The sequence below is a fragment of the Pongo abelii genome, chromosome 23 (genome assembly GCF_028885655.2).
Source record: "Pongo abelii isolate AG06213 chromosome 23, NHGRI_mPonAbe1-v2.0_pri, whole genome shotgun sequence".
Classification (NCBI taxonomy): Eukaryota; Metazoa; Chordata; class Mammalia; order Primates; family Hominidae; genus Pongo; species Pongo abelii.
This window is the reverse complement of record NC_085929.1, coordinates 48,472,224-48,499,354: the sequence shown is the minus strand read 5'-3', so window position 1 is coordinate 48,499,354 and position 27,131 is coordinate 48,472,224. Positions and strand designations below refer to the sequence as shown.

Sequence of the window (27,131 nt, the reverse complement as noted above, 5' to 3'; positions counted from 1 at the left end):
TTCATATATTTCCTATTAATGGACATATAGGTTATTTCTAATTTTGTGCTGTTAGAAACAATGAATATAATGAAATCTTCCCACATGCATCTTTGTGCACACATGCAAGTTTTCTCAGAGGTAGATTTTAAGATGTGAAAGTGCCATATCAAGAGTTTTAATATTTGTAAATCTTTGGAGATAAAAATGTTTTCTCATCTCAAGTTGCATTTCCTTAACACTAGTCAAGCTGAACATCTTTTCAAACATTTTTTGGCCATGCTATTGCCTTGGTTATTCGGCAATTCATATTTCTGTCATTCTGGGGAGAACTGATTTGTAGTTATTCACATATTCTGACTATAAATTAATATATATGTTGAAAATCACTTTCTCCTATTCTGTTGCCTGTCTTTTAACTTCTGTCACAGAGAAGTTTTAAATTTTGATATAGTCAATTTATCATGCTTTTATTTGTTGTTTTTGGCATCCTCAAAGAAGGCTTTCTGTACCTCTAGACATAGTTTTCAACAGGTGTATAATACTCCATTTTGTGGATGTACCGTAATTTATAATACTCTCACTATTGAAAATTTAGCTTTTTCAAACAACTAAGTGTTCAACATGACGTTTTTAGCACGCATCTTAGTGCCTAGCAAACAGAGCATAATAGATGTTTCTTGAATGAGGATGGGAAGACGGGAACCCTGAATGCGAGTGTGGAAAAAGTTATGTTTAAAAATGCAACCCAATGTCAACCAAATTACTGGGGAATTAGCCCTACAATGGTACTTTTTCTTTAGCCAGCTAATCAAGAGTTGATTCTGCTTCTAAAATCTAGGCACAGAAGTAAAGCTTCACCTTCCCCCATAAGATTGCCCTTCCAAAGGGTGGAACAACTACCTGCGAGAAGCCTCTGTGATCACATACCTGAGTCCTCCTCCTTATCCTGACTTCAATTTTAGGGTACCTCTTTGCTTGGTGAGTCTTCAAGGTTTACATCTTAGAAGGTTAAGAACGGACCTGAGAAGAGGAGGCAGAGGGAAGAGAAGCCTCGTTTTCAGGAGCCTGGGCTGCTGTAGATTCGTGAGGCCTGGCTCCAGATCCAGCAGGTGAGGCTCTGTATCCCACAGGCGGGCCTTCATTTCCTGCAGGTGGGGCTCCGTATCCGAGAGGTGGGGCTCCATATCCTGCAGGTGGGGCTCCATATCCGGGAGGTGGGGCTCCATATCCTGCAGGTGGGGCTCCGTATCCGGGAGGTGGGGCTCCATATCCTGCAGGTGGGGCTCCATAGACAATAACTGGGAATTATAATGAGAAGGAAAAAAAATTCAGTTACCTTTAAGTCAAGGAATATGTGAGAAGGAAGAACTTAAAAAATAATGCTGAAGCGAACTGACGCAAGAAGAGAAGTCAGGCAGAATAAGGCTAAAGCTATTTCCTCCAGCTATCACCAATTGAAGGCATATCACTTCCTGTTGTGCAGGGATTCAAATCAACATGAAAACAACCCTATCAATAGATCGGTGCGTTACTTATACTCATGCACAGATATGTGTTTTACTTAATAAAGTTTGATTATGAAAAAAAGTAATACATGCTTAATGAGGAATATGCGTTTGGAAAATAGAGAAAAGAGGAATGGAAAAAAGTCATCTACGATTCTACCATCGAACACTTACTATTTTGGTGTATTTCTTTGTAGAATTTCTGTGAATATTCTTTATATAATCATGATCATATCAGCCATATTATTATTATTATTATTTTGAGATGGAGTCTCGCTCTGTTGCCCAGGCTGGAGTGCAGTGGCGCGATCTCGGCTCACTGCAAGCTCCGCCTCCCAGGTTCATGCCATTCTCCCACCTCAGCCTCCAGAGTAGCTGGGACTACAAGCGCCCACCACCATGCCCAGCTTATTTTTTTGTATTTTTAGTAGAGACAGGGTTTCACCATGTTAGCCAGGATGGTCTCGATCTCCTGACCTCATGATCCACCCGCCTTGGCCTCCCAAAGTGCTGGGATTACAGGCATGAGCCACTGCGCCCGGCCAGCCATATGATTTTTGAAATCTGGCTCTTTTACTTAATATTATAAGAAATGTCTTCATATTGTTAATTTACTTCATAAATTCAAAGCTGGATAATATTTCATCATATGGATAGATGACTCTTTTTGTTGTTTCTGACTTTCTAATTAACCTTACAATAAACATGAGTTTTACTTATTACCTTGGGTTACATTCCCCAAAGTGATTTAACTGGATAAAGTGAATGGACAGCTGTAAAGTTATTTTGCTTTAATCCAAAATTTATTACAAAACTACTGTAATCAAGACAGTGTGTTACTGGCACAAAGATAGACTTAGAGACCAATGGAATGAATTAAGAGTCCAGAAATAAACCCAAGCATCTACGAACAGTTGATTTTTGACAGAATGCCAAGACCATTCAATGGGAAAAAAATAGTCTCTTCAAAAAATGATTCTGGGACAACTGGATATCTGCATGTAGAAGAATGAGGTTCTTCCCTCACTTCCCTCTACAGATAAAAATTAACCTGTAGTGAATCAATGGCCTTAATATAAAACAGAGGTGGCCAATCTTTTGGCTTCCCTGGGCCACATTGGTGAAGAATTGTCTTGGGCCACATATAAAACATACTAACACTAACGATAGCTGACGAACTATTTTTAAAAATCTCATAACATTTTAAGAAAGTTTATGAATTTGTGTTGGGCTGCATTCAAAGCCATCCTGGGCCATGGGTTGGACAAGCTTGATATAAGAGCCAAAACTATAAAATCCTTAGAAGAAAACAGGGATAAATCTTCATGACATTGGATTTGGCAACGAATTCTTACATTTTACATCAAAAGCATGAGCAACAAGAGGAAAAAAGAGAAATTTGATAAAAATTAAAAACCTTTGTGCATTAAAAGCCATTTTTGCCTGGGCACAGTTGTTCACACCTGTAACCCACTGGCCAAGGCAGGCAGATCATTTGAGCTCAGGAGTTCTAGATGAGCCTGAACAACATGGTGAAACTACATCTCTACTAAAAATACCAAGATTAGCTGTGCATGGTGGCACACACCTGCAGTCCCAGCTATTCAGGAGGCTAAGGCACAAGAATCACTTAAACCCGGGAGGCAGAGGTTGCAGTGAGCCAAGATGGTGCCACTGCACTCCAGCCTGGGTGACACAGGGAGACTCTGTCTCAAAAAAAAAAAAAAAAAAAAAAAGTCATTATCAAGAATGTGAAAGAAAACCTAAAAATATTTACAAATAATATATCTGACAAGGATTTCATATCCAGACTATATAAAGAATGCTTACAACTCAACAACAAAAAGACAAGCAATCCGATTTAAATAATAAAAAAAAATAGGCAAAAGACTTGAACAGACAGTTCTCCAACGAAGGTATATAAAAAGCACATTAAAAGATGTTCAACATCATTAGTCATTAAGGAAATGCAAATTAAAACCACAATGAGATACCACTTCATACCCACTAGGATGGCTTTAATATAGATATACTTTTTTTAAAAAAAAGGAAGATAAGTGTTGCTGAGGATGTGTAGAAATAGGAACACTTACATTTACATAGGAATGTAAAATAGTGCAGCACTGGAAAATAGTTGGTGGTTCCTCAAAAAGTTAGAGAATTAACATATGACCCAGAAATTCCACTCCAATATGTATATCCAGGAGAAATGAAAACATATGTCTACGTAGAAACTTATATACAAATGCTTATAGCAGCTAGTATTCATAATAGCCAAAAGGTGGAAACAAGACAAATGTCCATCAATGGAGGAATGAATATACAAACTGTGGTATATATGTACAATGGAGTATTATTCAGCCAGGAAAAGAAATGAAGTATTGCTACATGCTACAAGCTACAACTTGGAGGAACCTCAAAAACATTATCTTGAGTGAGATAAGCTAAACACAAAAGGTCACATATTGTATGATTTCTTTTATGAGATATATTCAAAATAGGTGAATCAATAAAGACAGAAAGCATATTAGAGGATACCAGGGGATCAGGGAGGGGACAATGGGGACTAACTTCTTAGTGGCTATTAGGTGATAAAAAGTTTTGAAACTAGACCAGATGCTGTGGCTTACACCTGTAATCCCAGCACTTTGGGAAGCCAAGGCAGTAGACTTGCTTGAGCCCAGGAGCGTGAGACCAGCCTAAGCAACACAGTGAGACCCTGTATCTATAAAATTTTTTTTAAAAAAAGGCTGGCAGGTGCCGGGTGCGGTGACTCAAGCCTGTAATCCCAGCACTTTGGGAGGCCGAGGCGGGCAGATCACGAGGTCAGGAGATCAAGACCATCCTGGCTAACACGGTGAAACCCCGTCTCTACTAAAAATACAAAAAAAAATTAGCCGGGCATGGTGGCGGGCGCCAGTAGTCCCAGCTACTCAGGAGGCTGAGGCAGGAGAATGGCGTGAACCCTGAAGGCGGAGCTTGCATCGCGCCACTGCACTCCAGCCTGGGCGACAGAGCAAGACTCCATCTCAAAACAAAAACAAAAACAAAAACAAAAACAAAAAAGGCTGCCAGGGATGGCTCATGCCTATAATCCCAGCACCTCGGGAGGGCAAGGTGGGCAGATGGCTTGAGCCCAGGAGTTCAAAACCAGCCTGGGCAACATAGGGAGATTTCTGTCTCTACAAAAACACATAAAAATTAGCTGGGCATGGTGGATTGCGCCTGTGGTCCTAGCCTACTCTGGTTGGGGGGTACTGAGGTAAGAGGATCGCTTGAGCCCAGGGGGTCAAGGCTGCAGGGGGCCATGATGGTACCACTGTACTACAGCCTGGGTGACAAAGCGAGACCCTGTCTCCAAAAAAAAAAAACACCACCTTTTGAAACTAGAGAGAGCTGGTGGATGTATAATATTGTGAATACGTCAAATACTGCTAAATTTTACACTAAATACCACTGAATTGTACACATTAAAATGTTAATTATATGTTATGTGAATTTCACCAATTGAAAAAATGTTAAACCCTAGCAACAATTTCTTTAGATTCTGAATATTAGACTGTAATAACCTTTAAAAACCAAGGTAACTTTCAAGGTTACAAATAAGTAGCCTTTAAGTTACATACAAAACTAAAGGCCCATGGACATGCATATCAAGTTCCAAGGAGAACTCAAGAAAAGTCCCATATTTTTGTGTGTGTTGGCAGCATTAGGAGACCCTTGGTGGCCCACCAGTAGGCAGTGGACCATGTTTGAGAATTACTTTCCAGAAACCCCATTCAGTAGCAGTGGACTTTAACAGCACAAACTGTTAAAGGACCCAGGGCTTGAGTCCTCAGTAAGGTTGAAGGGTGTGACACAGGTACGATGACTATGCTATGTGAAATGGAAACAAGGAAGTGGGCAAGAGCATATATTTTCTGCTCAGGCTATAAACAGGAAGTGACCCTTCCCACTAACAAGAGTTGCCAAGTATGTTCCAGGTTTGTATATATCATTAAAAGTAAGCCTGAAACCAAAGCCCAGTCACTTGCTGACTTTGCCACTGGGTTTCAGTCTGGAAACAAAGTCACAGATGCGACCATTTTCCAAGCCCCTAAACCTCTGCTGCTGCTCCTGCAGGGGAGCTGGAGGCAAGCCTGCAAGGGATAGATCTTTGAGCCTCTGGCATAATTTTCCACCTTCCAGGAAGAACCTCTCTGCCATACCTTACCTGAACAAGGCATCTGTGGAGTGCACATGTTCCCTTCCCCAGTAATTACATAAATTCCCATAGAGCTGAACCAGTCATTTAAGGTTCTAAGTGGAAATCCTCGGGCAGCTGGAAAGACAAATTTGGCAAAATAGGAACTCTTTTAATTAAGTCAGATATATAGCAGATATCAACTGAACAATTAACAGAGTATTTAATCACCACCTTACATGTGTTTCCAACAATGCTCTTGAGACACAAGATAAAAAAGAAACATGGGCTGGGTGAAGTGGCTCACACCTGTAATCCCAACATTTTAGGAGGCCAAGATGGGAGGATTGCTTGACCCCAGGAGTTCAAGACCAGCCTGGGCAACATGGCAAGACCCTATCTCTACAAAAAGTTTTTTAAAAATTAGCCAGGCATGGTGGTGCATGCCTGTGGTCCTAGCTACTCAGGAAGCTGAGGCAGGAGGATTGCTTGAGCCTGGAAGTTTGAGGCTGCAGTGAGCCTTATTTGTGCCACTGCACTGGAGCCTCCAGCCTGGGTGACAGAGTAAGACCTTGTCTCACAAAAAAAAAAAAAAAGAAAGAAAGAAAAGAAAAGAAATATGACCCTTGTCCTGAATGGCATGTTTCTTAAGGGCAGAGATTGTGTCTCATTTGCCTGTGCTTATTCCAGGCCTAGCATAGCACCTAATCATAATAGATATTCAGAAAAAACTTCTGAGGATTCTACCAAGTTGGTAAGATATAGCCATTAAAGACCAATGTAAGGAAGTGTGGTACCGAAGAAAACACTTTTGTCTTGTCTCCCCTCTGAATCTCTCTTATAAGAACACTTGTGATGGCATTTAGAGGCCACCTAAATAATCCAGGGTAATCTTGTCATCTCAAGATCCTTAATTATATCTACAAACACCCTTTTTACAAATAAGGTAACAGTCACAGATTCTGAGGATTGGGATGGGGATGTATCTGTGGATCCATTATCGGCCTACGACACTGAGTTTTGCCTATGGCATGTGACCAGATGTAACGTACACAGTTTCCAGGCCTGGCCCATAAAAATTTCCCAGGGAAGATCTTTATTCCCTTATCTGCTGGCTGTACAAAGAGGCCATGGAAGCCATGGGTTAAAGATCGCAAGGACCGGCCAGGCATGCTGGCTCACGCCTGTGATCCCAGCACTTTGGGAGGCCGAGGCGGGTGGATCTCCTGAGGTCAGGAGTTCGAGACCAGCCTGACCAACATGGTGAAACTCCGTCTCTACTAAAAATACAAAAATTAGCTGGGCGTGGTGGCGGACACCTGTAATCCCAGCTATTTGGGAGGCTGAGGGAGGAGAATCGCTTGAACCCGGGAGGTAGAGGTTGCAGTGAGCTGAGATCGCACGATTGCACTCCAGCCTGAGTGACAAAGCAAGACTCTGTCTCAAAAAATATATATATATATATGATAAAAAAATTATTTGTAGTCACAGTTTGAAAGAGTTCTGTGGTATATCCATTAGATCAGTGCTACAAGTCTTGACAGTACCTCTACTCCCCTCTCATGTAAGATGGGGACTAAAACCTGAGAAAAGCAAAGACAAGTCCAGAGAGAAGAAAAAATAAAAAGCCACACCAAAGGAAGAATAACTAAGGGCTCCCTGACCCAAGGAAGAGACGCTCAGTAGATATCTGAGGTCAGTGTTTAAATGGACAAAAGACTATCAGGTATAATTAGTCACTTGGGTGTCTGGCTGTAAGCTCCCACTAGATTGCAAGCTCCTTCAGGATAGGAAGGGACTGAATAATCTTTGTGTTCCTACCCTGTAACATGGTACTTGACAATTGTAGGCAGGCCCAGGAAATGCCTGCTGAATATGTGTGCAAATACCAACTGCCTGGCCACAGAGGCCAGCAAATCTTGGCTGAGTAGAAGTCCTGCTTTAATTCCACAAGCCTTAAAACCCCAAAGTGGGCTGGGCGTGGTGGCTCATGCCTGTAACCCCAGCATTTCGTGAGGCTGAGGCAGGAGGATCATTTGAGTTCAGGAGTTCGAGACCAGCCTGGGCAACATGGTGAAACCTCGACTTACAAAAAATACAAAAATCTCTGTCTCAAAAACAACAAAACAACAACAACAGCAACAACAACAAAAAAAAACCCAAACAAACAAACAAACAAAAAAACCCAAAGTGCTTAGTATCTTTATCAGCATCACTTACCAGCAGAGGCAGCTCTCACCATCAACTGGGCAAATTCAATGGCACCTCCATTTCTGAAGACTAATTTAAAAGTAGCTTGTCCTTCCCAGCCACCTGGGGGAAGAAATGGCACACACTCACCAAAAAACTGGCATAGCTGACAACAGAAAGACTGCCACAAACACCAAGGGAAGCACTACCTGACAAAGTAGGGCAGCTTTTGTTTGAATTTCAACATGACCCAAGTTTGAATCTTAAACCTTCTAGAAGATTTTGAGGGAAAAAAAATACACACTTCTGAGGGAACACTTACCATATGGAGCTGCCTGAATAGTTCCCTTAATGAAGTTTGCAGCAAATACTGGTTGTTCAACAGTGAGGTTCGTCATCAGATCAAATGGCATCATAAAAGACAACATGGGATCATTGATGGAGCGCGAAGTTATGAAAATCACCTACGCAAGGACAGAAACTTTGGAAAAGGAATGCAGAATTCGTCCATGGATTGACACTTACAAGAGCAAGGTGCATTCAGGTCTAACTGAGAAACATCATCTTTTCTTCCATCACCCTTCAATGTGGAAAATCCCAAAGTGCACATGTTTAAAAACACTTCAAAAGTCAATGTTTAACTTTTCTTCATTTTAAGGAAAACAAATGTAGAATTAATCAGCAGATTAAAGTAGAAGTAGAAATTACCCGGTATGAAGTGAGAAACAATGTTCCCGTCTTTGTACCACTAAAGACATTGGAGCCTTCTGATCGCTGTGGGAAGGAGAGCTCCACATTCGGAGACTGCTTCAAGAGACTGTAGAAAATGAGGAACAGATGGCACACAATAAAGAATGTATGTAAAATGACACACATAAAGTTCTTAACGCAATTTTTTTTTTTTTTTTTTTGAGACGGAGTCTCACTCTGTAGCCCAGGTTGGAATGCAGTGGCACGATCTCGGCTCACTGCAAGCTCCGCCTCCTGGGCGGGTTCACGCCATTCTCCTGCCTCAGCCTCCCAAGTAGCTGGGACTACAGGTACCCGCCACCATGCCCCGCTAATTTTTTTGTATTTTTGTAGAGACGGGGTTTCACTGTGTTAGCCAGGATGATCTCGATCTCCTGACCTCGTGATCTGCCCGCCTCAGCCTCCCAAAGTGCTGGGATTACAGGCATGCCACCGCGCCCGGCCCTTAATGCGGTTTTTTTTTTCCAGAGTAAGCACTGAATAAACATTAGCTGCTGCTACTGCTACTATTACTACTACTACTACTATTTTATTGAAATAAAAAGGAATTCAAATGATCTTATTCTCTGACAATTTACTCTTATTCTTCTCCCTCTTCATCACTGGATTCTTTTTCTTGTCAAACCTACTCCTATACTCAATGTGTGTTCATTAATTCTTATACTTCTTGTGTGGTAAGTGTAAAGCACTGTGCTAATAGAAATGGTTCTTTGACGCTGGTAAAGAGGGTAAGGCAGCAGACTGCCCCAGCCCCCTCTGACATGTTCCCTCAGCCTGTCGTGCTCTCTCCTTACTGTTAACCTGGAAAGCTTGGACTCACCTTACTGTCAGTCATCAAATCCTGCTGGGTTCTTTTGTTTTTTTCTTACTTTATCTTTCTTTCTTTTCTTTTTTTCTTATTTCTTCTTTCTCTTTCTCCCTGCCCCCTTCCCTCACTTCTTTCTTTTCTTTCCTTTCCTTTTCTTTTTGCCTTTCCTTCCCTTCTTCCCTTCCCTTCCCTTCTTCCCTTCCCTTCTTTCCTTCCATTCTTCCCTTCCCTTCCTTTCTTTCTTTTTTCTCTCTTTCTTCTTTCTTTTTTTTTTTTTGAGACAGGGTCTCACTCCGTAGCCCAGGCTGGAGTGCAGTGGCATAATCTCCGCTCACCAACCTCCACCTCCTGGGCTCAGGTGATCCTCCCACTCAGCCTCTCGAGTAGCTGGGACCATAGGCAAGCACCACCATGCCTGGCTAATCTTTTTTTTTTGAGAGAAGTCTCACTCTTGTCCCCCAGGTTTGAGTGCAATGGCTCGATCTCGGCTCACTGCAACCTCCACCTCCCAGGTTCAAACGATTCTCCTGCCTCTGCCTCCCAAATAGCTGGGATTAAGTCGCCTGCCACCACGCCAGGCTAATTTTTGTATTTTTTGGTAGAGACGGGGTCACCATGTTGGCCAGGCTGGTCTGGAACTCCTGACCTCAGGTGATCCGCCTGCCTCGACCTCCCAAAGTGCTGGGATTACAGGCATGAGCCACTGCACCAGGCCAATTTTTTTGTATTTTTAGTAGAGATGAGGTTTCACCATGTTGCCCAGGATGGTCTCAAACTCCTGGGCTCAAAAGATCTGCCTGCTTTAGCCTCCCAATGTGCTAGGACTACAGGAATGCGCCACCATACCCAGTCCCCCAGCCTTTTCTTTCTTAATGATATATGTATCCAATGTATAATGATCATTAGGTACAATGTCTGCCTTCTTTGCTACTCTAGCCCTGGCAAACAGTGGGTGCTCTAAATAGTTATTAAAAGAATGAATGAAAACATGAATACAGATCATAATGCAAACAATATATGACATACATAATATAAATGTATGTCATACATAATATAAATGTATGTCATACATTTATTGGTAACAAAATGTCATAGCAATTTAGTGGAAGAAGAGATTAGTTTTAGTTGAAGTAATTAGGAATGACCTAATAGAAAGACTGCAATTTGAGCTGATTAAGAGATGGGTAGTATTCTGGCTGGGCACAGCGGCTCACGCCTGTAATCCCAGTACTTTGGGAGGCCGAGGCTGGCGGATCATTTGGGGAGTTAGAGACCAGCTTGACCAATATGGTGAAACCCCATCTCTACTAAAATACAAAAATTATCCAGGCATGGTAGTACATGCCTGTAATCTCAGCTACTCGGGAGGCTGAGGTGGGAAGATTGCTTGAGCCATGGGGCACAGATTGCAGTGATCCACTGCACTCCACCCTGGGCAACAGATTATGACCCTGTTTCAAAAAAAAAAATAGGGAGAGAGATGCGTAGCATTCAGTAGGTAGAGGTGAGGGTAGAGGACAATCCAGATGGGAAGCAAACAGCATTCATGGAGGTGCAGGAACAGATATGGAAAGCAAACTGCATACTTGGGAGAAGCCTAGTGGTATGGCTTCATCAAAACATAGCGTGGAAGTGAGGTTAGGAGAAACAGTGAAATAAAGTTGGAAAGCTATGCCGGAACTACAGCTTAAAGACATTGTTTGATAGGCAAGGAGAAACTGTGAGCTTCAGATTTCTCAACAGGAAAGTCACATAATCAAGAAGGTAGTGTATCGGAGGGATCAGTTTAAGAATTCCTAAAATAGTCCTGATGCAAGGTAAAAACTGGAACTAGGGTGGTAATGTGCAGATTAAAAGGGGAGGATTTTTAAAAGACTATGAAAATACAGGACATTAGCAAAAAACTGTGGAATGGGAATCTTTAAATGTCAGTCTAGCCATAAAAGCAATAAATAAAGCAAAAGAAAACCTGTCAGAATCAACTTTTTCAGAACTCTAGAATCTAATCAAAAGCTTATGACAACTAGGAGAATGCTTAAACAATTTTTTTAAAAAGCTGAATCTCAGTAAGTAAGCTTTATGACATTTTAACCTCCCTGGTATCATCCCCCACTACTAGCTTGGCAGCAGCTTTGAAGACAACAATCTATATTCCCATGATAGATACCAAGTACTGGAGGCAGCAGAACACACTTATTTTTAAAAAATTGTAGTTTGACTTGTCTGGTGGCTCCTTGAAGGACTGGCTCAAAGGGCATGTACTTAATTTGTAATTTTCCCGGGACTGATGAGGCTACCGGGGGGCATTTGTCAAAAACATTTCTGGCCAGGTCCAGTGGCTCATGCCTGTAATCCCAGCACTTTGGGAGGCTGAGACAGGCGGATCACCAGAGGTCGGGAGTTCGAGACCAGCATGACCAACATGGAGAAACCCCCGTCTCTACTAAAAATGCAAAATTAGCTGGGCCTGGTGGCATGTGTCTGTAATCCCAGCTACTCGGGAGGCTGAGGCAGGAGAATTGCTTGAACCTGGGAGGCAGAGTTTGCAGTGAGCCAAGATCTTCCCATTGCACTCCAGCCTGGGTAACAAGAGCGAAATTCCACCTCAAGAAAAAAAAAAAATTTCCAAGCCAATGTATTAGTTGCTGCTACCTAGCAAAAGGGATGACAACTGGGGCAAAAAAACAGACAAATTGAAAAGCTAAAGGAAAGGATGAGCAATGAGATGCTTTGAGAAATAAAGGCTTTGAAAAGCTCACACATATTCCTGAGAAACAAGGAAGCCATACACATACATGTCCAGGGCTAGATTCATACTAAAAACAAACAAAAAATGAAACACACACACACACTGAAGAGGCACTAAGCTTTCACCTCTGATTGACAATTAGAAGTGATGCAAAAAGGCCTCGGTGCGGTGGCTCATGCCTGTAATCTAGTACTACGGGAGGCTGAGGCAGGCAGATCACCTGAGGTCAGGAGTTCAAGACCAGCCTGGCCAACATGGCGAAATCGCATCTCTATTAAAAATACAAAAATTAGCTGGGTTTAGTGGTGGGCGCCTATAATCCCAGCTACTCGGGAGGCTGAGGTAGGAGAATTGCTTGAACCCAGGAGGCAGAGGTTGCAGTGAGCCAAGATCATGCTATTGCACTCCAGCCTGGGCAACAGAGCAAGACTCTGTCTCAAAAAAAAAGGAAATGATGCAAAAAGAAGTGAAGGTGAAGGGAGAGTTGTAAACTGCCTGGCTGAGTGAGAAAGGCACGCTCATGCTCCAACACACACAAAGCCCATCTGCAAGGGCTGGGAGATTTTGTTATTGTTCTAGACATATAAGAAAATTTCTGTCAAATCACTAGCTGGCCACTGAGGTAACAGAACTGAGATTCCAGTGGCCACAAATAACAAAGAATACAGACTTTACAAAATTAGTCACTGTACAAACAAATAACAACTACCACAAGCAACAAAAATATACCCTGAAGAAGAGGGAGATTCTACTTTCCAGAGTTACTACATTAAAATATTCAAAATGTCCAGTTTTCAACAAAAACAAAAATCACTAGGCATGCTAAGGAACAAGAAAGTATGGGAATACACAGGAACAAAATAAATTAATAAAAACTGTCCCTGAGGAAGCCCATACACTGGATTTATCAGACAACACTTTAAATAAACTATTGTAAATATACTCAGAGAGTTAAAGCAAACCATGTCCAAATAACTAAAAGAAAGAATACAAACAAAGTCTCAGGAAGTAGAGAATATCAATAAAGAGGCAGAAATTATTAAAAGGAACCAAACAGAAATTCTAGAGTTGAAGACTACAACCGAAATGAACAATTTAATCACTGGGGCCCAACAGCCGATTTTGGCAGGCAGAAGAGAGAATTATTGAACTTGAAGTAGGTCAATGGGAATAACGGTTACTACCTGAGTAACACAAATGGGAAAAAACAAAGAAAAAATGAACAGAGTCTAAGAGATCTGTGGGACACCATCAAACATACCAATATATCTAGAATGGGAATTCAAGAAGGAGAGGAGAGAGAGAAAGGGGAATAAAGAACATTTGGGGCCAGGCGCGGTGGCTCATGCCTATAATCCTAGCACTTTGGGAGGCCACAGTGGCCAGAATGCGTGAGCACAGGTGTTCAACACCAGCAAGGGCAACATGGTGAAACCCTGTCTCTACAAAGAATACAAAAAATTAGCCAAGCATGGTGGAGTGCACCTACAGTCCCAGCTACCCAAGACACTGAGGTGGGAGGACTGCTTCAGCCTGGGAGGTCAAGGCTGTAGTGAGCCACGATTGTACCACTGCACTCCAGCCTGGGTGACAGAGGGAGACCCTGTCTCAAAATAAGAAAAAAGAATATCTGAGCCGGACACAGTGGCTCATACCTGTAATCCCAGCAGTTTAGGAGGCTGAGGCGGGAGGATTGCTTGAGCTCAGGAGTTTGAAAACAGCTTGGGCAACATAGTGAAACCTCACCTCTACCAAAAATTTAAAAATTTGCCGGCGGGGTGCTGTAGCTCATGCCTGTAATCCTAGTATTTGAAAGGCAGAGGCAGGTGGATCACCTGAAGTCAGGAATTTGAGACCAGCCTGACCAACATGGTGAAACCCCATCTCTACTAAAAATACAAAAAATAGCCAGGCGTGGGTGGTACGTGCCTATAATCCCAGCTACTCAGGAGGCTGAGGCCGGAGAATCGCGTGAACCCAGGAGGCAGAGGTTAGAGTGAACTGAGATCGCACCAATGCACTCCAGTCTGGGCAACAGAGTGAGACTCTGTCTCAAAAAATAAAAATAAAAATAAAAATTTAGTCAGGTGTGGTGGCATGCATCAGTAGCCCCAGCTACTCAGGAGGCTGAGGCAAGAGAATCACTTGAGCCTGGGATGTAGAGGCTGCAGTGAGCTGTGATCATGCCACTGCACTCTAGCCTAGGTGACAGAGACCCTATCTCAAAATAAATAAATAATGGCCAAAACCTTCCCAAATTTAATGAAATACATGAATCTACACATCCAAGCTCAACAAACTCCAAGTAGAATAAACTCAATTCCACATTGACATACATTATAATCAAATTATTGAAAGCCAAATATAAGGAATCTTGAAATTAGCAAGATAAGTGACTCATCATGCACAAGGAATCCTCAGACTAGCAGCTGATTTCTTTTTCTTTTTCTTTTTCTTTTTTTTTTTGAGATAGAGTTTCACTCTTGTTGCCCAGGCTAGAGTGCAATGGTGCAATCTTGGCTCACCACAACCTCTGCCTCCCAGGTTGAAGTGATTCTCCTGCCTCAGCCTCTGGAGTAGCTGGGATTACAGGCATGCACCACCACACCCAGCTAATTTTGTATTTTTAGTAGAGATGGGGTTTAGAGATGGGGTTTCTCCATGTTGGTCAGGCTGGTCTCAAACTCCCGGCCTCAGGTGATCTGCTCACCTTGGGCTCCCAAAGTGCTGGGATTACAGGCATGAGCCACCACGCCCGGCCAGCAGCTGATTTCTTATTGAAATCATGGAGGCCAAAAGGAAATGGGATGACATATTCAAACTGCTAAAAGTAAAAAATAAAACACTCCGTTTTTTTTTTTTTTTTTTTTTTTTTTTGAGACAGAGTCACGCTCTATCGCCCAAACTGGAGTGCAGTGGTGTGATCTTGGCTCACTGCAACCTCCACCTCCTGAGTTCAAGTGATTCTCCTTCCTCAGCTTCCCGAGTAGCTGGGACTACAGGTACGTGCCACCACACTCGACTAATTTTTTGAATTTTTAGTAGAGATAGGGTTTCACCATGTTAGCCAGAATGGTCTCGATCTTCTGACCTCGTGATCCACCCACCTCGGCCTCCCAAAGTGCTGTGATTACAGGGGACAGCCACCGTGCCCAGCCCTAAAAACAAAAAACTCTTAACCAAGAATTCTATAAGTGGCAAAACTATCTTCAAAAATTAAAGAGAAATTAAGACATTACCAAATAAACAAAAAATGAAAGTTCTTTACTAGTAGATTTGAAGTACAAGAAATGCCATATTTTATAATATGTTTTCTGATTACAATGGAAAGAAACTAGAAATCAACAGCACAAGGAAAACTGCCACAAATATGTGGAAATTAAACAATACACTCTTAAATAAACAATGAGTCAAAGAAGAAATCAGAGGGAAATTAGAAAGTACCTAGAGAAAAATGAATATGAAAACACAACATACCAAGCTTATGGGTTGCTGTAAATGCAGTGCTAAGATGTTTATAGCTGTAAATGTGTACTTTAATAAAGAAGATCTCAAATCGACAACCTAACTTTATATCTCAAGGAACTAAAGAAAAACAAATGAAGCCCAAAGCTAGCAGAAGGAAGAAAATAATAAAGATTAGAACAGAGATAAATAAAAGCGAGAATAGAAAAAAATAAGAAAAAAAATTTAAGTTCAACAAACTTGACAAACTCTTAGCTAGATTAAGAAAAAGAGAGAAGTCTCAACTAAAATCAGAAATGAAAAAGAGGATATTAAAACTGATGCCAGCCAGGTATGGTGGTGGCTCATGCCTGTAATCCCAGCACTTTGGGAGGCCAAGGCAGGTGGATTACTTGAGGCCAGGAGTTTGAGACCAGCCTGGCCAACATGGCGAAACCCCATCTCTAGTATAAACATACAAAAAAATTAGCCAGGCAGGGTGGTGGGCGCCTGTAAGCCCAGCTACAAGGGAGGCTGAGGCAGGAGAATCACTTTAAGCCAGGAGGCAGAGGTTGCAGCAAGCCAAGATTGCACGACTGCACTCCAGCCTGGGCAACAGAGTAAGACTCTGTCTCCAAAAAACAACAACAACAACAACCAAAAAAAAACTGATGCCAAGGAGTTACAAAGGATTATTAAGAGAAAACCAAGGACAATTGTATGTGAAGTTGGATAACCTAGAAGAAATGGATAAATCCCTAGAAAAACACAACCTACCAAACTGAATCATGAACAAACATAAAATATAAACAGAGCAATTAACTAGTAAGGAAATTGAATCAGAAACCAAAAACCTCTCAGCTAGATGTGGTGGCTCATGCCTTTAATCCCAGCACTTTGGGAGGCTGAGACAGGAGGATTGCTTGAGGCCAGGAGTTTCCGACCAGCCTGGGCAACTTGAAAACCTCATCTCTACAAAATATACAAAAAAACAGCTGGGTGTGGTAGCACACACCTGTAGTCCCAGCTACTCGGGAGGCTGAGGTGAGAGGATCACTTGAGCCTTGGAGATTGAGGCGGCAGTAAGCTGTGATCATGTCACATCACTGCACTCCAGCCAGGGTGACAGAGTGAGAACCTGTCTCAAAAAGAGAAAAAAAAAACCTCTCAACAAATTCTATTATACAAACATTTAAAGAATTAACTACTCTTTCTGAAACTCTTCCCCAAAATTAAAGAGGAAGAAACACTTCTAGGCTCACTTTATGAGGCCAGCATTACCCTGATACTGAAGCCAGACAAAGATACTACAATAAAATAAAATTACAGGTCAGTATCTCTGATGAATATTGATGTAAAAAATCCTCAACAAAATACTAGCAAACCAAATTCAGCAGCACATTAAAAGGACTATACACTATGACCAAATGGGGTTTATTCCTAGAATGCAAGGATGGTTCAGCATAGGAAAATCAATCAATGTAATACACCATATGAACAAAATGAAGGAAAAAAACCATGTGATCATCACAATCGATGCAGAAAAAGCATATGAAAAGATTCAGTATATCTTTGGCCGGGCATGGTGGCTCACGCCTGTAATCCCAGCACTTTGGGAGGCCGAGGCAGGCAGATCATGAGGTCAGGAGATCGAGATCATCCTGGCTAACACGGTGAAACCCCGTCTCTACTAAAAATACAAAAAATTAGCCGGGTGTGGTGGCGGGTGCCAGTAGTCCCAGCTACTCAGGAGGCTGAGGCAGAAGAATGGCGTGAACCTGGGAGGCCGAGCTGGCAGTGAGCCAAGATTGCACCACTGCACTCCAGCCTGCGCGAGAGAGTGAGACTCCGTCTCAAAAAAAAAGAAAAAAAGAAAAGAAAAGATTCAATATATTTTCATGATAAAAACACTCAACAAACTAAAAGTAGAAGGAAGCTACCTCAACATAATAAAAGCCATATATGAAAAGCCTACAGCTAACAGCATACTGAATGGCAAAAGACTGAAAACTTCTCCTCTAAGATTAGAAACAAGGCAAGGATGCCTGCTTTCACCACTTCTATTCAACATAGTATTGGAAGTCCTGGCCAGAGCAATTAGGCAAAAAATAAAATAAATAAATAAATGGTATTCAAATTCAGAAGGAAGAAGTAAAATTAACTCGGTTCACAGATGGCATGATCTTATATGTAAATAAACCTAAAGAGTCCACCAAAAAGCTGTCAAAATAAGTGAATTCAGTAAAGTGGCAGCATATAAAATCAACCCACAAATATAGTTGCATTTCTATACACTAATTATGAATGATCCAAAAAAGAGATTAAGGAAACAATTCCATTTACAGTAGCATCAAAAAGAATAAAATACTTAGGAATAAACCTCACCAAGGAGGTGAAAGGTTTGTACACTGAAAACTATAAAACATTGGTGAAAAATATTGAAGACATAAATAAATGGAAAGATATCCCATGTTCATGGATTTGAAAACTTAATAAGGCTAAGACGTCCAGGCTACTCGAGTGATTGAGAGATTGAACACAATCCCTACCAAATCTCAACAACACTTTTTGCACAAACAGAAAGTGACATCATAAAATTCATATAGAATCTCAAGGGACCCCAAAAAGCCAAATAATTTTTAAAAAGAAGAACAAAGAAGATTCACACTGCCTGATTTCAAAGTATATTACAAAGCTACAGTAACCAAAACAGCATGGTACTGGCATTAAAGATAAACACTCCAATGGACTAGAATAGAGAGAAATAAATCCTCACATATATGTGAGAATTGATCAAATAATCTTCAACAAAGGTACTAAGATGACTCAGTGAGGAAAAGACAATCTATTTAACAATTGATGTCCTTTTAGAAAACTGGATATCCACATGCAAAAGAATGAATTCATACCTTTATCTTACATTGTATGCAAATATTAACTCAAAATGGATTAAAGACTTAAACATAAGACCCAAAACTATAAAACTCCTAGAAAAAAACATAGTGAAAATCTTCGTGACATTGGACTTGGCAATGACTTCTTGGATAAGAAAACAAAAGCACAGGCAACAAAAGAACAAATAAACAAATGGGACTATATCAAACTTAAAAATTGTGTATCAAAGGACACAATCACCAGAGTGAAAGAGCAACCTATGGAATGGGAGAAAATATTTCAAATTGTATTTATGATAAGGGCTTAATATCTAGAGTATGTAAAGAGCTCCCTGTAATCCCAGCACTTTGGGAGGCCGAGGTGTGTGGATCACAAGATCAGGAGATCGAGACCATCCTGGCTAACATGGTGAAACCCCGTCTCTACTAAAAAATAGAAAAAATTAGCCGGGTGTGGTGGCGGGCACCTGTAGTCCCAGCTACTCAGGAGGCTGAGGCAGGAGAATGGCGTGAACCTGGGAGGCAGAGGTTGCAGTGAGCCAAGATCATGCCACTGCACTCCAGCCTGGGCAACAGAGTGAGGCTCCATCTCAAAAAAAAAAACAAAAAACAAAAAAAAATTAGCCAGGTGTGGTGGTGGGCGCCTGTAATCCCAGCTACTCAGGAGGCTGAGGCAGGAGAATCACTTGAACCTGGGAGGCGGAGGTTGCCTTGAGCTGAGATCGCACCATTGCACTCCAGCCTGGGCAACAAGAGCAATAATACACAAATGGCCAATGAGCATATAAAAAGATTGTCATTACTAATCATCAGAGAAATACAAATCAAAACCACAATGAGACATCACCTTATACCCATTAGGATGGTTAATATTTAAAAAACCAACAGGTCCAGGCATGGTGGCTCATGCCTGTAATCCCAGCACTTTGGGAGGCCAAGGTGAGTGGATCACTTGATGCTAAGAGTTTGAGAACAGCCTGGCCAACACAGCGAAACCCCATCTCTACTAAAAATACAAAAAACTGGGTGTAGTGGCATATGCCTGTAATCCTGGCTACTCAGGAGGCTGAGGGCATGTGAATCACTTGAACCCCGGAAGCTAAGGCTGCAATGAGCCAAGATCCTGTGGCTACACTACAGCCTGAGTGACAGAGTGAGACTCTGTCAAAAAAGGGAAGGGAGGGGAGGAGAGGAGGAGAGGGAGGGAGAAGGAAGGGAGGGAGAAAGGAAAGGAAAGGAAAGGAAGAGGAGAAGAGAAGAGAAGAAAAACAAGTGTTGGTGAGGATGTGGAGAAACCGGAACTCTTGTGCACTGTTGCTAGAAATGTAAAATGAGTAGCTGCTATGGAAAACAGTCCGAAGGCTCCTCAAAAAAATTAAAAATAGAACTACCGTACAAGCTAGCAATCCTTCTTCTGGGTATACATCCAAAAGAATTGCCAGCAGTGTCTCGAATAGATATTTGAATACTTATGTTGATAGCAGCACTATTCACAATAACCAGGAGGTGGAAGCAACCTAAATGTCCATCAGTGCATGAATGGATAAACAAAATGTGACATATACACACAATGGAATATTTTTCAACCTTAAAAGAAGGAAATCCTGTCGCATGCTATAACATGGACGAACCTTGAGGATGTTATGCTAAGTTAAATAAACCAACCACAAAAAGACAAATATTGTGATCACACTTACATGAGGTATCTGAAGTAGTCAAATTCATAGAAACAGAAAGTAGAATGGTTGTTACTAGGTGTCACGGGGAGAGGGATAGAGGGAATTGTTTAATGGGAACAGAATTGTTGGGAAAAATATGGTGAAGTGGGCACTCAGAGTACTGAGAGGAATGTAAGTTGATATAATTCTGTAGGGTAATTCTGCAATAAGTATATTTTCATGTATAGTCATGTATATTTTAATATTTTGAACAATGATTTTTATATTTCCAATAAATATTTTTAATCTCTTTTTAAAAGTCTAATCCTCTGACCTCACAATTCCCCTTTCGGGAATATATCCCAAAGAAACATTTTGACAGGTAGGCAAAATTATGTTTTCAAAAATGTTCATTGCAGGAATGTTTATAGTAATGACCAAAAAACCACAAACAAACAAAAAACGAAACAAAAACCCAGACTATTCCAGATTAGGGGTTGAGTAAAGATTTATGCACATTGGAATACCAGCCATTGGAAATAATGATGTAGATACACTAGAAAACATTCCCAATATACTGGTAAATGAGGAAAATAAGTTATAAAGCAGTTGGAGAAAAAAAACTGTTGATTTCCATGTGGAAAAGTACAGAAGGACATATACCAAAATGTAAACATTACTGTTAAAAATTTGGGATAACAGATTTTTTTTCTGATTTTTCTATAATGACAGGTTTCCAGCACACGTTTTAACAATGCATAAAATAAAACAACTCAATGATTCCCATTTTACAGTAAAGTCTGGCCCATATGTTCATGACTTCTCAGCTGGGGTCAGAAAAAAATCTGTACAAAACACAGCAAGCTGTGATGCATTTCTCAACTGTGTATTGTGAATAGGCAAGAGGAGTTAAAATATAATGGGAACTCCGAACAGTTCATGGAATTAAAAGATAAAAACATAAACCTTATTTCTCAACATAAGTTCCAACAAGTTCAAGACACTTTAGTAAGCTATGACACAAGCCGTTTAGTCCATCCCTAAAGAAGTGAGGGTCCTGGAAATGTAATCATGCCAAGGCAGTCTTTTTTACATTTTTAACAGAAGAAAAATGGGTGCCCAATCAAGATTTTTAAGATTAGGAAACAAAGCCGGCCGGGCGCAGTGGCTCACGCCTGTAATCCCAGCACTTTGGGAGGCTGAGGCGGGCAGATCACGAGGTCAGGAGATCGAGACCATCCTAGCTAACACAGTGAAACCCCATCAGTGGGTTTAGTCTCTACTAAAAATACAAAAAGTTAGCCGGGTGTGGTGGCAGGTGCCTGCAGTCCCAGCTACTTGGGAGGCTGAGGCAGGAGAATGGCGTGAACCCGACAGGCAGAGCTTGCAGTGAGCCGAGATCGTGCCACTGCACTCCAGCCTGGGTGACAGAGTGAGACTCCGTCTCGAAAAAAAAAAAGATTAGGAAACAAAATAAATCAGAAGGAGCCTAATGATCCGTGAATGCCTAATGATTTCCCATCCAAACCCTTGCAAAATTGCCCTTGTTTGATGAGAATGACGAACAGGAGCATTGTCATGGTGGAGAAGGACTCTAGTAAAGCTTTCCTGGGTGTTTTTCTGCTAAAGCTTTGGCTAATTTTCTTAAAATAAAGCAGATGTTACCGTTCTTTGGCCCTCCAGAAAGTCAATAAAGAAAATGCCTTGAGCATCTCAAAAAACTGTTGCCATGACTTTTGCTCTTGACCTGTCTGTTCACTTTTGCTTTGAGTGGACCACTTCCACATCTTTGTAGCCATTGTTTTGATTGTGCTTTATCTTCAGAATCATACTGGTAAAGCCATGTTTCATTTCCTGTTACAATTCTTTGAAGAAATGCTTCAGGATCTTGATCCCACATATTTAAATTTTCCACTGCAAGTTCTGCTCTTGCCTGCAGCTGATCTGGGCACTATAGTTTTGGCCCCCATTGAATGGAAAGTTTGCTCAACTTTAATTCTGTAAACTGAACCAAATGATATGTGTACAGTATTGGTTATTGTTTCTGCTGTTAATCATGAATTCTCTTCAACTAGGGCACGAACGAGATGAATTTTTTCCTCACAAATTAATGTGGATGGTCTGCCACTACAGGCTTCATCTATTTATTTATTTATTTTATTTTTTTGAGACGGAGTCTCACTCAGGAGTGTCACCCAGGCTGGAATGCAGTGATGAGATCTCCACTCAGTGCAACCTCCACCTCCTGAGTTCAAGCAATTCTCCTGCCTCAGCCTCCTGAGTAGCTGGGATTACAGGGACCCACCACCACCCCCAACTAATTTTTGTATTTTTAGTAGAGATGGGGTTTCATCATTTTGGCCAGGCTGGTCTCAAACTCCTGACCTCAGGTGATCCACCTGCCTCGGCCTCCCAAAGTGCTGGGATTACAGGCATGAGCCACCATGCCCGGCCTATTTATTTATTTGAGACGGAGTCTTTCTCTGTCGCCCAGGCTGAAATGCAGTGGTGCGATCTTGGCTCACTGCAACTTCCGCCTCCTGGGTTCAAGCGATTGTCCCGCCTCAGCCTCCTGAGTAGCTGGGATTACAGGCACGCACCACCATGCCTGCCTAATTTTTTTATTTTTAGTAGAGACGGGGTTTCATCATGTTGGTCAGGCTGGTCTCGAACCCCTGACTTTGTGATCTGCCCACCTTGGCCTCCCAAAGTGCTGGGATGACAAGCATGAGCCACCATGCCCAGCCTATTTATTTTTTGAGACAGAGTTTCGCTCTTGTTGCCCAGGCTGGAATGCAATGGCGTGATCTTGGCTCGTTGCAACCTCAGCCTCTCGGGTTCAAGAGATTCTCCTGCTTCGGCCTCCCGAATAGTTGGGATTACAGGTGCCACCACCACACCCAGCTAATTTTTTGTATTTTTAGTAGAGATGGGGTTTCCCCATGTTGGCCAAGCTGGTCTGGAACTCCTGACCTCAGGCAATACACCCACTTTGGCCTCCCAAAGTGCTGGGATTACAACCATGAGCCACTGTGCCCTGCCCAGGCTTCATCTTTAACATCATCTTGTCCCTTCTCTTTTTTGAGACAGGGTCTCACTCTGTCACCCAGGCTGGAGGCTGGAGTGCAGTGGCACAATCTCAGCTCACTGCAACCTCCACCTCCCAGGTTCAAGTGATTCTCCCACCTCAGCCTCCCAAGTAGCTAGGACTACAGGCACATGCCACCATATCCAATTATTTTTTGTATTTTTAGTAGAGATAGGGTTTTACCATGTTGCCCAGGCTGGTCTTAAACTCCTGGACTCAAGTGATCCACCCACCTCAGCCTCCCAAAGTTCTGGGATTACAGGCATCAGTCACTGCACCCAGCCCTTGTTCCTTCTTTTTAAATTTTATTTATTTACTTATTTTGATATGGAGTCTCGCTGTGTTGCCCAGGCTGGAGTGCAGTCACGTGATCTCAGCTCACTGCAACCTCCGCCTCCTGGGTTCCCGCAATTCTCCTGCCTCAGCCTCCCAAATAGCTGGGATTACAGGCATGTGCCACCATGCCTGGCTAATTTTATGTATTCTTAGTAGAGACAGGGTTTCACCATGTTGGCCAGCTGGTCTCAAACTCCTGACCTCAAGTGATCCACCTGCCTCAGCCTCCCAAAGTGCTGGGATTGCAGGCGTGAGCCATCGCGCCTGGCCTCTTGTCCCTTCTTATTACATTATCCATTTGTAAACTGCTGATTTATTTGGGCCATTTCCCCATAAACTTTTCCCAAAGCATCAATGGTTTCACCATTCTTCCACCCAAGCTTTACCATAAATTTGATGTTTGTTCTTCCTTCAATTTTAGCAGTATTTATGTTGCTCTGATAGGAGCCCTTTTTCAAATTGATGTCTTATCTTTCTTAGTGCCTCAAACTGAATTCTGTTCAGTCTTGTTATAACAAGTTAGTATGAGTTAATTTTGGTGGAAAAATAATCTGGAATCCATGCATAGTTTTTTCACAACCCATATTTTCCATGATCTTTTTGAAGACTCCTTTTTGAAGAATCTTCTCCTGCTCGTTTTTTTTTTTTTTTAGTTTCTTTTTTTTAATAACATCTTTTATTTGTATACAATTATAAAGTACAAACTTGCTTTATTCGGATTTTTCTTATTTTTTTAAAAAATTTATTTTTAGTCAACTTACTCCCTTTTATTTATCAGCAGTTTGCTCTGACAGAATAAATTACAAACTATTGTTTTGCTTAATCCTTTTAATCACCATGTCAGGCACACAGGTTGGAGGATATTAGCTCCCATTTTACAAAAAGTGGGAACACTGTACCCATATTTAGTGTAAGACAGAGCTAGGATATAAGCCTTGGGTTTCCATAGTCACAATTGCTTTTTTCCATAACTTTGTAATACATCATTTTAAAGCAATCTGATTTCACAATGTTTTACAGTATAAGAGTAACATCTATAGCAACTCTTCTTGGCAGGTTACCTCTGCAGAGAACCAATGTAATTACCTCATAAGCTAGCACTTTTTTTTTTTTTTTTTTTTTTTTGAGATGGAGTTTCACTCTTGTTGCCCAGGCTGGAGTACAATGGCGTGATCTCGGTTCACTGAAACCTCTGCCTCCTTGGGTTCAAGCGATTCTCCGGCCTCAGTCTCCCAAGTAGCTGGGATTACAGGCATGTGCCACCATGCCTGGCTAGTTTCTTTTTTTTTTCTTTTTCTTTCTTTTTTTAAATTTCATTTTGTGAGATGAGGTCCCACTATTTTGCTCAGTGTGGTCTTGAACTCCTGGCCTCAAGTGATCCTTCCACCTCAGACTCTCGAATAGGTGGGACTACAGATGTGCACCACTATCTCTGGTTCTTTAGAGTAGTTTCTATCCAGGAAGCTATGGTACTAATAGAGCCTTCTTTGGTGAGAAGAAAACAGAGAAAGAGTCCTTTTCTTTTTAGAGGGACAGCTGGAGTACAGGAGTTTATGCACAGTACCTAAGTTCAAATCCAAATCCAAGCTCTCCCACATGTACTTTAAGCAAATGACTTCTTTTTGTTTTCCCACCTGTGAAATGAGGGAAAACAGTACTGATCTTCACTGTAGATAGACTGAGTTTTTTTGTTTTGTTTTGTTTTGAGACAGAGTCTCACCCTGTTACCCAGGCTGGAGTGTAGTGTCATGATCTCAGCTCACTACAACCTCCCCTCTGCCTCCCAGGCTCAAGCAATTCTCGTGCCTCAGCCTCCTGAGTCACTGGGATTACAGACGTGTACCACCATGCCTGGCTAATTTTTGTATTTTTAGTAGGGACAGGGGTTTCACCATGTTGGCCAGGCTGGTCTTGAACTCCTGGTCTCATGCAATCCACTGGCCTTGGCCTCCCAAAGTGCTGGGATTACAGGCGTGAGCCACCACACCTGGCCGGTAAAGTGGTTTTAACTACAGTATAAAGCTCTTAGAACTAAGAACAGTACTTGAAATAGTGTTCAATAAATGCTATTAAGTATTCAGGAGCACAAAATGGATCCCATAAAGGTAATTCAAAGGACGACAAAAATCAGCGTTTCTGTGTTTTGTTTTTTAAAACATGCTTCCTTCCCTTCCTCCAACACACAAGCAGCAAAGTAGAGAGACACCCATAGCCCGAGTGAGAAGACACCCAAACACCAAATTAGAAATGACTTCACAGGCAGCCCCGGAGTCAAAGCCGATTCCCGGACCAGTCCCATCCCACAGCTGCCTACCTCCTCTTTCAACATGACAGAGGCTGCTGTGTCCTTCGTCAAGGACTCCCTGGCAGGTGGAGTGGCCACAGCCATCTCCAAGATAGCGGCAGCACCCATCGAGCAGGTCAAGCTGCTGCTACAGGTGCAGCATGCCAGCAAGCAGATCACTGCAGATAAGCAATACAAGGGCATTAGAGACTGCATGGTCTGTATTCCCAAAGAGCATGGAGTCCTGTCCTTCTGGTGCGGTAACCTGGCCAATGTCATCAGATACTTCCCCCACCCAGGCTCTTAACTTCGCCTTCAAAGATAAATACAAGCACATTTTCCTGGGTGGTGTGGACAAGAGGTCCCAGTTTTGGTGCTACTTTGCAGGGAATCTGGCATCAGGCGGTGCCACTGGGGCCACATCCTTGTGTTTTGTGTACCCTCCTGATTTTGCCCATACTCGTGTAGCAGCTGATGTGGGCAAAGCTGGAGCTGAAAGGGAATTCCGAGGTTTCAGTGACTGCCTGGTTAAGATCTACAAATCTGATGGGATTAAGAGCCTGTACCAAGGCTTTAACGTGTCTGTGCAGGGTATTATCTACCGAGCTGCCTGCTGCCTACTTCGGTATCTATGACACTGCAAAGGGAATGCTTCCGGATCCCAAGAACACTCACACTGTCATCAGTTGGATGATGCACAGACTGTCACTGCCGTTGCTGGACTTCCTATCCATTTAACACCATTCGCCGCTGCATGATGATGCTGTCAGGATGCAAAGGAACTGACATCATGTACACAGGCACATTTGACTGCTGGAGGAAGATTACTCATGATGAAGGAAGCAAAGCTTTTTTCAAGGGTGCATGGTCCAATGTTCTCAGAGGCATGGGTGGTGCTTTTGTGCTTGTCTTGTATGATGAAACCAAGAAGTACATGTAAGTTATTTCCTAGGATTTTTCCCCCTTTGAACAGGCATGTTGTATTATATAACATATCTTGAGCATTCTTTTTTTTTGAGACGGAGTCTCCCTCTATTGCCCAGGGTGGAGTGCAGTGGCACAATCTCGGCTCACTGCAACCTCCACCTTTTGGGTTCAAGCAATTCTCCTGCCTCAACCTCCTGAGTAGCTGGGACTACAGACACCCGCCACCACTCCCGGCTTTTTGTGTGTGTGTGTGTGTGTTTTTAGTAGAGACGGGGTTTCACCATATTGGCCAGGCTGGCCCTGAACTCCCGATCTTGTGATCCACCCACCTGG

General features: G+C 42.1%; 1 protein-coding gene and 1 pseudogene across 14 annotated transcripts in view; one reads left to right on the top strand and one right to left on the bottom strand.

Annotated features, from left to right (window-relative positions):
* The window catches only part of WBP2NL (WBP2 N-terminal like), a 59,889-nt gene that overhangs the window by 30,785 nt on the left and 1,973 nt on the right, over window positions 1-27,131 (bottom strand). For all 14 annotated transcript variants that reach the window (XM_054543540.2, XM_054543537.2, XM_054543536.2 and 11 more), the window contains exons 2-6: window positions 8,569-8,677; window positions 8,183-8,324; window positions 7,891-7,983; window positions 5,701-5,808; window positions 910-1,280 (exon numbers count right to left, since the gene is read on the bottom strand). In XM_054543540.2, the coding sequence (XP_054399515.2) occupies window positions 991-1,280; window positions 5,701-5,808; window positions 7,891-7,983; window positions 8,183-8,324; window positions 8,569-8,677 (742 nt within the window). In that variant the 3' untranslated portion in view covers window positions 910-990. The remainder of the gene's footprint in view (window positions 1-909; window positions 1,281-5,700; window positions 5,809-7,890; window positions 7,984-8,182; window positions 8,325-8,568; window positions 8,678-27,131) is intronic.
* LOC103888982 (ADP/ATP translocase 2-like) lies at window positions 25,795-26,876 on the top strand (annotated as a pseudogene).